Raw genomic sequence first — 13,908 nt, 5'->3', positions numbered from 1 at the left:
TTCTCAAAGTGTTCCTTTGAAGTTTTACCTTTACGCCTAATCAAAGTGAAGAATTCAAGCTGTTGTGTTTACTCTTGAATGTGTGTGCGTTAAAGAGAGAAAAAAGAAAAAAAAGTGTGCATATTTGCAGCACTCCCTCTGAGATAAGTGTACCAGACTGAGCGTTACACATGAAAATGTCCTGGCTGAGCTCTTTGCTTCCACCATATTCCTACTTTCGCTCTGTTTCTCACAGCAGGGGATCTTGAGGGACCCTTTATCAGTGCTGAGCAGCTTTCTAGAGCCCTGCCCCCTCTCCCACCTGTGGTTTCTCACTTGGCCTTTTGTGTATAGGAATGTGAGGCTGGCCAACACTGATGGAGATAAGCGCAGAGGGATGGTGAGGAACGGAGGCAGACTGCTGGCAAACCAGCAAGAGACCGATTAATCCAGACTCAACCCATTTCTCCGAGATGCTCAAACCGGCGAACGCATTGTTCTTGTTGTTGCCGCTCGCTGTTGGATCTGAGCGGAGCATACACAGAAAGAAAGAGATGCTGTGAAGCCCGAGCATTATCTTTTGTTGGATGTCGGCATAAATTAGTTGTCCGTGCCACGCTGATAACCTTGACTGTGAGGTGTGCTTCTCTTAAAGGGAGATAACAGTCGTCCTGTCTTGGCTGCGGCGAGTTATATTCTCACATAAGCAGCATAAAGCAGCAGAGTTTTTCTTTTTTTCTTTTTTCAGTTTCATCATGTTTCCGTTAACGTTGCTGCTGCGGAACATCTCGGTTTTGTGCGTTTGCCAAAAAAAAAATATAAAAAGTGCTTGGGGCAGATCAAGCTCTTCAATGAGTCAGTGCATAAACAAGCTGGCTTCTCCTTTAGAAAATTTGTCGAGCACCTAAAATGCTGTTTGAACTTTACGAGCTACAAACTCCACACATGGGGGACCTGACAGCAAACCGTGCTAACAGATGTACCTCTCCGCCTCCCGCTCTTCTTTTTTTTTTACAGAGTAAAGAACTTTTAATGGAGTCCCGGTAGAGGCATCAAGATGAACGCGTTACCATCCATGGACCGGCACATCCAGCAGACCAACGACAGGCTGCAGTGCATCAAACAGGTGTGTATAAAGATCTGCGTTTTAGGAGCCTTGCATGTAGGTTCTGAAGGCAAAGACGGCATGATCTACATTTTCTCTCCTTTCCTACATTACTTTCGCCTCTCAGCACCTTATATGGACACCCGTTCTTCTGGCCATTAGCTCCAGTCACACAGATCATGTTGCACGGGGTCATCGAGAGAGAAAGAAGAGGGAGAGAGAGAGCGAGGGAGGCAAATCTGGCAGTGAACACAAGAACATACTTCAAAGGGGCCAGCAACATAACAGACTTCTCTCTCTTTTCCCCCCTCCTCTGGTCCTGTGGTCCCTTCCATCACGTTCCTGGCTCTTAACAAATGCCGGCCCTTGTTGTGGTTTTGCTTAAACGCTTCCTTGACTGTCCGCTTTCAGGAGACTCCTCGCAGACGGAAAGACGCAGTCAGTCAGACACGCAGACAGACAGACAGACAGACAGACGTAACCCAGGGCTACCGCCTCTGCCTGTGATTAATACTATACAAGAACTCATAAACTGGCTTTCTAGCTGGCTGTCTGTGGGCATATTTGTTTATGCTATGTGGGTGTGATCCTTCATATCTCCCAACATCCATAGGACACTATCCCTCAGAGTGAATCAGTGAATGGTAGAGCTTTCAGCTTGCGATTATGAGGCGGTGCGTTAGTTATTTTTTTTCCCCGCCGCTTGTGTCTATTTTACCAAAATGTCAGCTTTTCTTTTTAGTTTTTTTGTCAAACGAAAAAAAAGGGGGGAATTGACACTACACTTTTCACAAAGCCTCCTCACTTACTTTCTTCGGCGTCGCTGATAATCCCTAAATAGCTGGATTTTACTCGTCTGTCTTAATAAATGCGCTAATTGTAGCCTGGTTTATGTACTCCTCGGCTCTTGCTGTAATGGAGCTCATAGTAAACCAGACTTCAAAGGGACTCAGTTAGTCAGTGAGCTCCGAGCTTGTGGCGGCTCTGCCAGCAGGGTGTTGTTGGTTTGGGGAAAGCCGCTGGCAGAGAGCCAGGTGTTGTGCTGTTTATCATGCAGCCAGGTATGCCCTGAACAGCCTGATCCTTAGCTGGCCTAAAAAGGGGTAGATCAGCCCGTCATCTCGCGGAGGACAATCTGTCAAATGTCTGCCTCTTTGCGTTGAAACCCCACCACCGCTGCTCACCTCCCGGGTTCTTGTCCTCATCCAACCCCGACCAACGACCAGAGCAGCTGAGACCCCGTCGTCCTCCCTAAACTCGGCGGAGTTATTTCACTCCTCTGTCCTCCCCCCTCACGCCCGAGTCGAGGTTGTCAGGCAGAGTCGGCGACGAGCGCTGCAGCGGGAGGAGCTGTGAGTTCAGATCTAGACAGACAGCCCCTGCTGTGCGAGTTCTGATTCCTCTCGCGCTGGAGGCTGATACGCCTCCCATCAAGCAGCAATAATGCCAGATTATATCACTCATCTAGAACACGCTCTTCTCCTCCCTCTCACTCAACAAGAGCATCTCGCACTTTCTCTCGCTCTGCCCGCTTTTCTTCATCATCCGTAGAAAACCCCCTGTGAGGGTCCACAACTAACTCTATAATGGCTAATCTTCACATCACAAAAGATGAGTCACTCAAGGCCTCTCTTGAAACCCATGATATCATTGGAAGCTCTCAGAGATTTTCTCCGTGGGCGGGTACTAGGCCCGACACATTCGCGACGAAGAGCCCCTTTGTCGCGCATCGCTAAAAAGCTGCCCTTTCAAATATGCTCACCTCTGCTGCCCCCTTAAGACAATAGATCTACCTCCTCTGCAAGAACACACAAAACAAGACGCTTCAGCTCTAGATGGGAATAATAAATGCTTTCAAGTGGGCTCAATCTTGCCGACTGAACAAGCTGCAGCTCTGCGCCATTTCAGAGCTATTAACCTCCTGAGCCATGAAGAAAGGGAGCCCAATTTTAAAACCGCTTATTGTGTCCTGCCAGCCTCAGTAGCCTTCAGACACTGGGAAGAAAAGGCTCAACTGTTTCAGGCCTCAGTGAACAAGCGAGAGAGACAGACAGAGACTGAAAGAGATTAGACAACACACCAACGGCTCGTATTGAGTCTGCACACATAGATGCCAGGACCAAGGTTGTTTTCTTTGTTCCGAGCCAAGTCAGCCAGTGGACTTCTGGTGCCGAGGCTCTGTTACACTCCGAAAACAGGCAATGAATGAGGGCAAGGGAGAGAAGGAGGCATTGGAGGGAAAGATTTGGTTGCTGTGCGGGTCATGGGGGTGAGCGAGGGGTGTCGCCAAGAGAGATTAACAAGAAACACTGGCATCATTGTTGATATGGGTGTGATCTTCTTCCCACAATGCAGCAGAGCCCTGAGTGGGCGTACATTGGAAAGAGTCAAGGTCCTCACAGGGTTGCGCAGAAACACAAGACATTAAATCGAGGCAGTTTGGAGGGAGAAGGCAAGGCTGCAGAACTATTTGGTTTTCGTGTTTTTCCAATTTGTACTCCACGTGAAAAAAAGAAATAACACTCATTATTAACCATTGTTTCTAATGGCCGTCTCCTTTCTGTCTGTTTGCACAGCACTTACAGAACCCGGCCAACTTCCACTCGGCGGCCACAGAGCTGCTCGACTGGTGTGGAGATCCCCGGGCCTTCCAGCGACCTTTCGAGCAAAGTCTCATGGGATGTCTGACGGTACGCAAACACTAATTATGGTTTTCGTTGAGTTTCTCAGGTACTTTTCAGGAGACGTGAGCAAAGCAATAATTAGATTTTGGCTACTCTGGAGAAAAACAAGAAGGTCTGATGTGTCCACTTTTAGCGCTAGACTGTGGAACAGCTGAAACAGGATTTGTGTTGTACCTTTATGCACCTTTATATTTTATTTAAAAAAGGCAGTAGCAGCAGGTTTGTAAGCAAAGGTTATCTAAGACAGCTGCTTAGTCTGTCAAGGGTTGTTGACAGAAGTCCACACACACTTGCACGCATTAACACAAAAGAGGCATGAACAGGTTTATGGGTAGCCAGTCACCTCCGGCTGTCGCCTTTCACCTTACCAGCTACTACTCATCAATCTGGGAGCAGGTCCAGAGAGTTGGCTGTCATCAGATGTGTTAAATAAACTCGCACATGAACTAACATATGTACGCCGCCGTGCGTGCGTCACAGACGTGACTCACACAGCCGACCGCTTCACGTCTAGGATCGGTCTTTGAAAAGGAACTTTGCCGAAGTGTTCACGTGAACAAACAGATAAATGCTCATTAATGTGTAAATCGCAATAAAAGCCTCTTAAAGGCTGATAAAGAGCCATACAATGGAGTCCGCGAGCGAGATCCCTCTCAGCGTGAGGCAGTTTCCATCAGCTAAATTGTTTCATCCGACTCAGAGAGCGAACCGCCCGCTTATCTGGAGAATTACTGCACGCAACAAGTCCAGGCATTCTTTGGAGGATTTTGTCTCCGTGCTTGTATCTGACCGTTGGATTGCAATTTTATTATGAGGAGACGCTTTATTCACAAGGCATAAAAATCAACAAGTTAGTTCCAATCATGCAACCTTTAGTGGATCCTGAACTAATACATATGACGTAACTGAGCTGTCTGTGCTCCGCTGTTACCTCATACTGTTTGATGATCGCTAAACCTTTCTTTACGCATCAGTCTTACGGCAGATGAAAACATTGTTGCTGTCTCTAGTCCCAAAATAAATTTTTTAAATCACCCATAAAGGCTCTTTTGGAGTACTGTGGGACAGAGACCCCCTAACTTACACATATAGCCAGCGCTAGTGCGAGCCATCTATGCTAGTCAGTGTTTATGTCTTTTTTGCCAGTTGGGTTAATTTTTGTTTCTACTTCCTGCTTCACTTTCAACAATGGCTACCAAAGCTTTCGCCAAAATCTCCTAGAATGCGAGCCATACAAATGTTTGTATCTCCGAACCTTTCCTCGATGTGTTCCATCTTTATTGATCCAAAGCAATCAATTTGAAAATTGTGGAGATGGAGAAGCAGCCGGAAATACGCTACTACCACATTGTGGAGGTGCTACTACCAAGTGGACTGATCACAGCTCTTGCGCTCTTGTGCACGTCAGTTGCGGCGCTAGCAGAAGTCTAAACCGCCTATAAGAGCTGCCTTTCACATGTGGCAGTCTCAGACCGAAACTTCTTTCTCCATCAAACACTCTTACAGCAGTGTTTTCCTACCGACAGGAACATGGGCCTCGATGTACAACCTGAGAGGGAGATTAAACTGGAAAAAAAAAAAAAGGCTTATGAGGTGACACCCTGTTAAATCCATGTTCAATCTATGCTAGCCTCTGTAGCTGGCTGCCTGCCTCGAACAAACTGTGGCGCACTCACGCAGGAAATTAAACGATTGACAACAACATGATTTGTCAGAATAGTTTGCATAATATGGTTTGGCTGAGAAGATTACGTTAACATTCTCCTAAACGGCTTCAGATAAATGTGATCCGATAGCGTGTCTTGTGTGTCTTGTGATTGAAACACTCAAATAGATCACGTTATTGACGCGTTATTTTCCACCGTTTCTCGTTTTGTGCTCGAGCAGCATTATTACCTGTGACAAAAGCTTTCTACTGCCTGCTGTTTTGTTGGCTCTCTGAATGGCACCTCAGCTGACCTTGTTAAGGATAATGTGTGTTTTGAGGTCAGAGGGAGCAGAGGAGGTGGCCTTCATTAGCAGATAAAAGCAAGAGGGGTTCTTTTAAATAATGATTTAGCTCTGCCTCATGAGTTCTGTTTAACACCTCTCAGCAGCCTGGCACCGTGTCCTATAAATGTTCAACATCTTTTTGAAGTCATTAACACAGGAAGGATTGTTAAAGTCTTGTTTTAACCTTTGCTCAGGGGATGCTTAGTGCTAAAACGTGTTTTACACTTTTTCTGCTCCACCCTCCGATGCACGCTCGCTGATCAGTTTAACTCGAACGTGCAATAGTGAGAAATATCACGCTTGTTTGAGGACAACCTTTCAGAAAGTGTGCTCATTCTGCAGAGCGGCTGTGGTTTAGGTGTCTCACCTCTGTAGGAGGAGGAGGATGCAGTCGTCAGCCCCGTCCCGACTGTGAATCGCTGCAGAAAATCCAGACTGCAGACTCCACATAAATCTCACCGTCTGTGCATATATGTGTGTTCATAGCATGTGTTTGTTCCTGAATAAAAATTAAGTTTGAGGAAGAAAATGCAAGAAATGCAAAATGCAAACGCAAGAAAATACGATGAAGAAAAGCTGCTGTACTCATGATACATGATGCTTTTTATCCAGGTGGTGAGTCGAGTGGCTGCTCAGCAGGGGTTTGACTTGGACCTGGGCTACAGGTTGCTGGCTGTGTGCGCCGCTAACAGGGACAAATTCACTCCCAAGTCCGCAGGTAAGACCCGCCGGCTTTGCAAAACGCCAGCAGATGCATGCTCATACACCGCGCCATTCACCGCTGTTGACTTGTACCGTAAAACAAAAAAAGTCGCCCATCGTAAAATCACAGCTTAAAGTCGCAATTTGCGCAGAGAATCTCGTGGTAAGACTTTACAGGGAGTTTAGTTTGTTACGTTCAATGCTTAAATGTGAGTAAAGGTGTCTGTTAAAGTCGCCGTGAATCTGTGGTTTGGTAACGTTTGGCTTCTACCAACGGCTGCGGCCACAGGCGTAACACAAAAAGTCCATAGAGCCTCATAATGTCAGGATATTTTTAGCTTCCATTAAACATTTATGTGCTATTGAGATGAGTTGTCTGAGTGGTAGCCTTAGAAAAAAAACAGCCTACTCAACAGTCTTTCCACACAAACCCACCCTTGTATGTGCAGTCTGCATCCCCACACACACATGAAGAGAGAGAGAGAGAGAGAGAAAGCAGTAATGCTATCCTCAGACATTTATCTATCAAATCCAATTTCCCCCGATCCATACCTCCCCTCCCCGCCTCCCACAGTCCTGCAGGAGCGGCCTGTTCTTGTACATTTGTCAAAGTGAAGCGTGCAGAGGCGGGAGAGGAGAGAGAGAGAGAGAGAGAGAGAGCGAGAGAGAAAGAGATGGATGGCTGGAGAGGTGTCGCTGATGTGTGCTGGACCACTCGCTCTGCTTGACAGAGACCTGACAAAGCTGTTGTCAGCCAGTCAGCGCGCAGACAAACCTTTGTTCGGCAGTCGCATAGGCACAAGTAACGAGAGTCAAATATTTTGATTAAACTGTCTGATGCATTTGTTTTTCTGACAAGGCGGACATGTCATATGCCCAAAACAGGAACTGCAATGACAGCACTGACAGTAACGCTCTGAAATTTTATCCCGTAATTCCTCATACGAGCTGCAGTGTGTTGCAGAGGAAGATGCAGAAGGCAGAAATGTATCCGTTTCTGCTTTTCCTCATATGCTCTATGACATGAACATTTGCTAAGCTGAATATCTCCTTTCAGTTGTGGTGGGAAGCGCCTTGTTGGGAGGAACTTAAGTGGTCAGACAGACGTCAGGGTGCAGTATTGATTGCTGTGTTTCTCCCTCTGTCTGTGTTCCTCTGTTGGCATAATGTGATTGTTGTCCAGGCATGGCTCGGACTGGCTGGCTGGCTGGGCCCGACTGACAGTCAGAATCATCTTCAGGCGTCCTGATGGTTCTGGGATCTAATAGAAGACAGCACCGGGTTTCAGGAAGAGCTGTTTATGCACGGCGGACAAATGGGAGCTGTAGTGTAATTATGCAGGGCGGGGGGGAGGCAGAGGAGATATGATGCAGCCGGTCATCAAACGAGGCAGGCAGGCAGGCTGTCGGGGTGGGAGGCAGATCTTACTCACTGAGCATCCGTCTTAGCTACCTTACAAGGACGTCTGTCTGAGGGAGCAGACGCGGGGAGGCAACAGAGGAGATGTGATGCATACTCGACCTCAGTGATGCAGCCATGCACTCATAGCAACCCATGAACAAAGATGCAAAAAAAGCCGATGACCTCTGCCGTCTTTCTGTGTGGTCAAGTTTGTGTGTTTTCGCCGGTGTTGTGTGCGTGCGTTAACGAATGTGTGCCTCAATTGTGCAGCCGCAGCACAATGTTGTGAGAGTACGTCTGCATGGCGACAGAGGAGCGCAAATCTGACACCTGAGAGCCCAGACGAGGGCCAAGGAGTCTGGGATGCTCTCTGTGGCCTCCTCAAGGGGATGAGGCAGACTTTCAAGACTGCATATCAGTCACACTGACACTTTCTTTCAGAGCATCAGTTGAACAAAAGATTGATAAAGCACTTATTGCTAGTTTGGTTCAATTGGTGTTTCTCACTACAACGTTTTATTGCGGCAGAATGTACTGAAACACAAGGTAAACGGATAGCGTGTTGGAAACTGATCACTAAACAGAATAGATGATCACTGACCAGTCACGAGCAGTGTTTTGGGCACTTTTAGATCTCCGGGAAAGAAAATCAGGGGGAGGGGTCATAGGACGTATAGTGCATTTACAGAAATCTGGGCCACATTTCTTCATCCCAAGACTCCAGATTTGATAGAAAACATCTGTCAGGGAAAAAAAAAATAACTTTTTTGACAAAAGAAATTCCCCAACTTTACTTTCAACACTGAATTCATGCAATAGAACAGCACTGCTCACATCAATTCCAGTTTTGTCCCCCCTTTTCAAACACTACCATACCACTGTCCCTACTGGAAACTTTGCCTGATGTTTCCGTAGTTATTAGGCGCTAATGTTTTCCTATCGTAATCAATCCAAAGATTCCTTCCGGTCGTGCCTGCCACTTTTTGAGCAAGCCAAGAGCGAACGACCTACACGCGCTTACGTAAAAGTATAACGTGCCGCCTTGCGAGACCTGTCGAGTGAAGTTGAGAGATTTTCGGCAACAGCAGGCTGACGCTGATGAGCTGTCTGGAGATTGTGACCCCGCAGTGAAGCCTGGGGGATTAGTGTGTTGCTCTAATCTGGAATCAGCCAACGTGGAGACTTATCGGCTGTTAGTCAACGTAGCATTAGCACTGTTAACTCTCAGAGCCAGCGAAGACACGCGCAGCTTGTAACGGCGTTAACGTGCTAGCATTGTCTCGCGGGGCTTCTGAAAAAGAGCCACTTTCGGGTTTGGATTTTAGCTAAATTGTAAATGAGATGCGTTTTAAACAGTCCATTTAATAAATCTGCACGTCCCGTCCTAATTGTTGGTCGTCTGAGAAGACTTTCCACTTGAGGTTCACGTGACAATAAGTGTGCCGCTGCTCTGCGAAATACACACAACAATAGACGCAACAATGCACTCTCTGAGCTGACTGCTGTGAAGTTCAAATCAGATTATCCACATAATCTGTCAAGGGTTTTGCTGTTTCTCTCCTCGGTGAATCTGCCACACTGTCGCCAACCTCACAAAGCAAAAACTCCAACAATAAACCCACCAAACTGTGCTTTGTCGAAACATTCTCCTCCTCCATGATGTCACCTCTTGTTACATTTAATGTGAATATAATCTTGAATGCGATTTAGATTGTTTTGAGCGTGACTTGACATGCTCTGGATTAAAGGTAGCCCTTCCCTGGAATGCTACTCCTTTTTTTTGTTTTTAAATCAGCTTTAATGTTTAAATCTGACACAGGTTGCTGCTTGTTGTTCCTCAAAGAAATGACCGTTTTGTTATTTTTGCTGGTATCTCACTTGACACCGTTTAACTGTAATAGTGAATGGTTGCTATTGAGCTGCCGCATGTTAGTCTCCCTGCTTCGGTTAACTTTGCTCCAGACGGTTGGTAACGTCCCTCCGTCCGACTCACATCTGACGTTAAAGAGAGATTTTTTGGCTGAGCTGTCAGCAGTCACTCAGCAGAACGCGCTCAGAGGGTGATGTGGTGTTTTCGCGTCAGGAAAACAGCCACTCTGCTCTGTCAGCGGTGACAGAACGCTTCCAGGGTGTGGCTGTGTTTCACCCCGTGTCCTCTGAAAAACACACACTTCACACAAACTTCCCCCCGTAGCTCCAACAGTCCAGCAAGCGGTGCGCACGAATGAACAACTGGACATAAGTGCATTACGCTCCCATTACACTCTGTATTTAGACTCATTTTTCACAGCGCGTGAGCGCCTATATCTACACACACGCACACCTTCTTTCTTCTTCTAGCCGACAACAATCTGACATGTCTTCCACTTATCTGTTTCAATTTACTTTCACCTGATTGATTTTCTCGCCCCGGCTTTCTTTCCATCCTTGAGCTGTGTGTGTAGAACTAGAGGAAGGTGTAGGCATCCTTTGTTCCTGACCCAATCAACCTTACAGACTTTTATATTTAATTACTGCTGAGTAAGAGCAGCTCACTGAATTATTAACAGGAAACGGGGTTTATTTTTAGTAGGCGCGCCTCTCCTCTGACACTCTCCGGTGGTTCACTTCAGATGATGAAACCCCTTTGCAACCCCCGAAACTACCTTCAGAAGTTTACTATTAAGTTTATAGAAATAAAGCTCATGGGGAAATACTTATTAGGGTTGCTACATTTGCTGCCTCTAGCTGATTGGGTCTTCTATCACATGCTGCTTAATTGGTTGGGTTTACACAGTTGCAAGCAAATTCGTTTTGGTAATATCCCAGCTGAGTCGACAGTGCACTCCAAACACAGAAGACTTTGTTCTTGTCAAAACCGGATGAGCAAATGATTTAAATCCTCCTTTTGTTCACGGTTGACTGATCTGGCACCCACACCTCAGAAATCCACCAGCACCCCCACCCCGTCGCACCCCGCCCATCAGCCCCCGAGGGTTTTTGACACACCTTTTTTTCTCTCTCTCTCTCTCTCTTTTTCTTTTTCTTTTTCTTTTTCTTTACTGTTTACAATCCCTCCATCGGGTGCGCTTTTAATTCTACGTGGGATATTTGTGAAACTGTTGATGACTGAATGTGTTACACCAAAGCCTCACAAAAGAAAACTTCCCTTTGCTGTCACAAGGTCAGTGGGCTTTCCCTGTCTTCGGCTTCGGCACATCTCAACATTTAAATGAGGGGATGCAGAGGCAGCTTAAGGCTTTCCTGTTCATTCATAGTTTTTGGGCGTTCTTTTTTTTTTCTTTTTGGGGTTATGTCAGGGGCAGGCAGAGAGGGGATGAACTCAGATTCACCCTCAGTCTGCCTCGTCTTTGATTGAGATGCACTTGGATATTCTGCGAGTCTCTGATGTGTCTTGTTAGTCGGATTTTCAAAGTGGCCCCTGACGAAAACGGGGGGGGGACAAGTCCGATTATATTGTCCCGCGGGCAGGAATCCCCTCTGTGATAAGCCTGATAACTTACTACTTGTCTGTCTTAGAAAAGATTGATCTTTCTTCTCCCACTTCCTCTCTCTCATGTGTTGGCTTCCAGCCAGCCTGCAAAGCATATTTAGCTCCACCCATTTATGCAAGTTTGCAATCTGAGCTTGCAGGTTTTTTTTGTTTTTTTTTCTTCTTCTGGTTTTCTTTGCCCTTCCTGACAAATGACAGTCTCATTGCTGGATTATGCATGTGTACATGTGTGTCTCTCCGTGCACTCTGTAGCAGCTTAAAGAGACAGAGCTATGGAGAGCTAGGCTGTGCAGATCGATAACAGCGCCTTACGACAGAGGTGAGATGCACTGGAATATCTTGCCTTCTCTATCTCTACTCCTGTTTGTCTGCGTCGGCTCGCTGTCTTTATCTCTTCCTCTCATCCTCCGTCCTCTTCGGCTGTCTCCACTGCTCCCTCTGTCTGTTTCTCTCCCGCCCTCCCTTCCTCCCTCTCCCCCTTTGCTGTCTCGAGAGTGTGTTGGAGCCGGTAGCAGGTACAGCAGGAGCCCATTAGTGCAGAGCCATGCTCTGATTGGATAAGCTTGAGAAACTGGGAGACTGCCTCTGAATAATTGATGTGCATTGTGCAGACGCTGGACAAGGGAAAAAGACAGAGCAGAGAGCAAGGGAAGGAGGAGGAGGAGGAGGAGGAAAGAGAGTTGAGCGAAAGAAAAAGAGAGATAAAGACGGGAGAGGAGAGAGGAAGTAAGAAAGAAGGAGTGAGCAGAGTAAGGGATATGTGCAGAGAGTGAGAGTGATAAGGCGCAGGCAGGAGGCTTGGAAGCAGCAAAAGCTTTGAGAGTTGCCACTGGCCTCTGCGGGAACAGGAGCATTTGTGACACTTGAGTCTTTTCTCTGCGCTATGAAGGGAATGAGATGAGATGTGCAGGGACTTCTCTTGGCTCTGGGTAAGTGTGACTGTGTGTGTGTGTGTGTGTGTGTGTGTGTACATGCATGCACTAGTGTCTCTGCACAAAACTATTTGGTAGATTGTTTGAGTGTGTTCATGCACGGGGGCAGAATCCGGGGCTACCAGGGGCCAAACGAGCAACTGCTTTCAGTCTAAGTTGATGAAGAATCAGAAGAAACCAAAGCAGAGCTGTTAGTTTGTTCTCTTAACCAGTCATCTCAAACATGTCTGTTGCAAGTCATGAGTGAAACGGGCTCCTCCAGTTTGATAGTGTAACTGTAGTTAGTAGTAAACGCACCGACCACTCACAGAAGATAGGATCAGGACAGATCAGCTGACCGCAGGTTGACCTACATCCTGCTCTGTCATGGGGTTATTCCGAGTGGCTTTTTGTCTGTACGCTGATAGTACAATTTGTTAGTCATGGTTACAGTTTAGGTTGTGGTTGTTTGTTGGCCTTAAGGTCTCGTGTCGGTGCCAAACATAAAAAGTTTGAGGCGTAAGGTTTGCGGGTCACACTTAGGTTTGTAAAAGTTGAGTTGCATTGAATGAATTTGACGCTGCACCCAAACAAATATAAAAAAAAGTCCTGGTGACTGTGCGGCATCATATGCAGTGTCTACTTCTGATTTATGGCACCTAGCAGAACATGTTGGTGCTAAGAGAGAAAGTGTGTGTGTGTGTGCGTGTGTTTTTCTGTCAGGAGAGGATGACCCACTTTTCCTCTGTGGATTCTTTTTTAAGTTGTTGACCTGTGCTTGGAGCCAGAGCCTGTCTGCTTGTCCACTCATTAGGAGAGAAGACGAGGGAGGAGGGGGGAGGGGGGAGGGTGAGAGTGGGGGTGGAGTGCAATCATGGAAGGACAATACAGTGCACAGAAAGGCTCTTTTCAGTTGTGTCAGAAAAGTGTTTTGCGCACCTCTTATTGTCAAATGGTTGCCTCATGAAGGAAAACAGATTTTGTATGAGCAGAACAACATGATGCAGCAGACCATTCAATCAGCGTTCAACCATAAAACTGACGCCTTTATTAGCAAATGGCAATCTTCTATTGACCTATGTAGAAGACATTAGAACACAATATGACTTCCAGATAGCTGCGGCGGAGCTGCAGCACTTCCTGTTAGCCTGAGCAGGGTGTAAACCACCGAAACCGTCTGCATCCTCAACCTCGCAGCCACACGCAGCCGCTCTCGCCCTCTGGCCTTCCTCCCCTCTCTCTCTCTGGCCCCTACGCTTTGTTTGTATCACTTACTCCACACTCTTTGGTGACCTCTCATGACTGCGAGACGTGAGCACTTCCCATCAGGCCGCTCAGTGACTCATTCATGACATTTGACTTAGAACTGTCTGTGTGCAGCCTACATTTGTTTCTGCAGGTTGTTCCTGCTTTTTCTGTGAATCATTGCCACGCTTGACGTCCGCCCCTCCTCCTCCCACCCGCTCGAGTGGCCAAGTTAAGTTGGCTTGGATTTGTTGCTTGTGACGTGAGAAAGGAATTTCTGGTAGGACAAACTGATGGCGAGCTTTGATAGCGGCGAGGGAGGAGCCGTGAGGGCCTCAGGCGGTGCAGCAGGATGTGTTTCAGGAAGCTCTTCAGCTCTTCAGTCTTGTTAATCAC

The 13,908-nt window shown here is 46.9% G+C and overlaps 1 protein-coding gene across 4 annotated transcripts in view; it reads left to right on the top strand.

Moving 5' to 3' along the window:
* The window catches only part of zmiz1a (zinc finger, MIZ-type containing 1a), a 76,483-nt gene that overhangs the window by 42,984 nt on the left and 19,591 nt on the right, over nucleotides 1-13,908 (top strand). For 3 of the 4 annotated variants that reach the window (XM_084561292.1, XM_084561293.1, XM_084561291.1), the window contains 3 exons: nucleotides 997-1,105; nucleotides 3,661-3,774; nucleotides 6,373-6,478. In XM_084561292.1, coding sequence (XP_084417418.1) covers nucleotides 1,037-1,105; nucleotides 3,661-3,774; nucleotides 6,373-6,478 — 289 coding nt within the window. In that variant the 5' untranslated portion in view covers nucleotides 997-1,036. Of the gene's footprint in view, nucleotides 1-996; nucleotides 1,106-3,660; nucleotides 3,775-6,372; nucleotides 6,479-11,922; nucleotides 12,286-13,908 lie in introns of those variants that run through there. The other variant, XM_084561294.1, reaches the window with a different exon arrangement.

Source organism: Chelon labrosus, assembly GCF_963514085.1.
Source record: "Chelon labrosus genome assembly, chromosome: 15".
Lineage (NCBI taxonomy): Eukaryota > Metazoa > Chordata > Actinopteri > Mugiliformes > Mugilidae > Chelon > Chelon labrosus.
The sequence above is the reverse complement of the archived record's forward strand: the minus strand, read 5'-3'. Positions and strand labels throughout refer to the sequence as shown.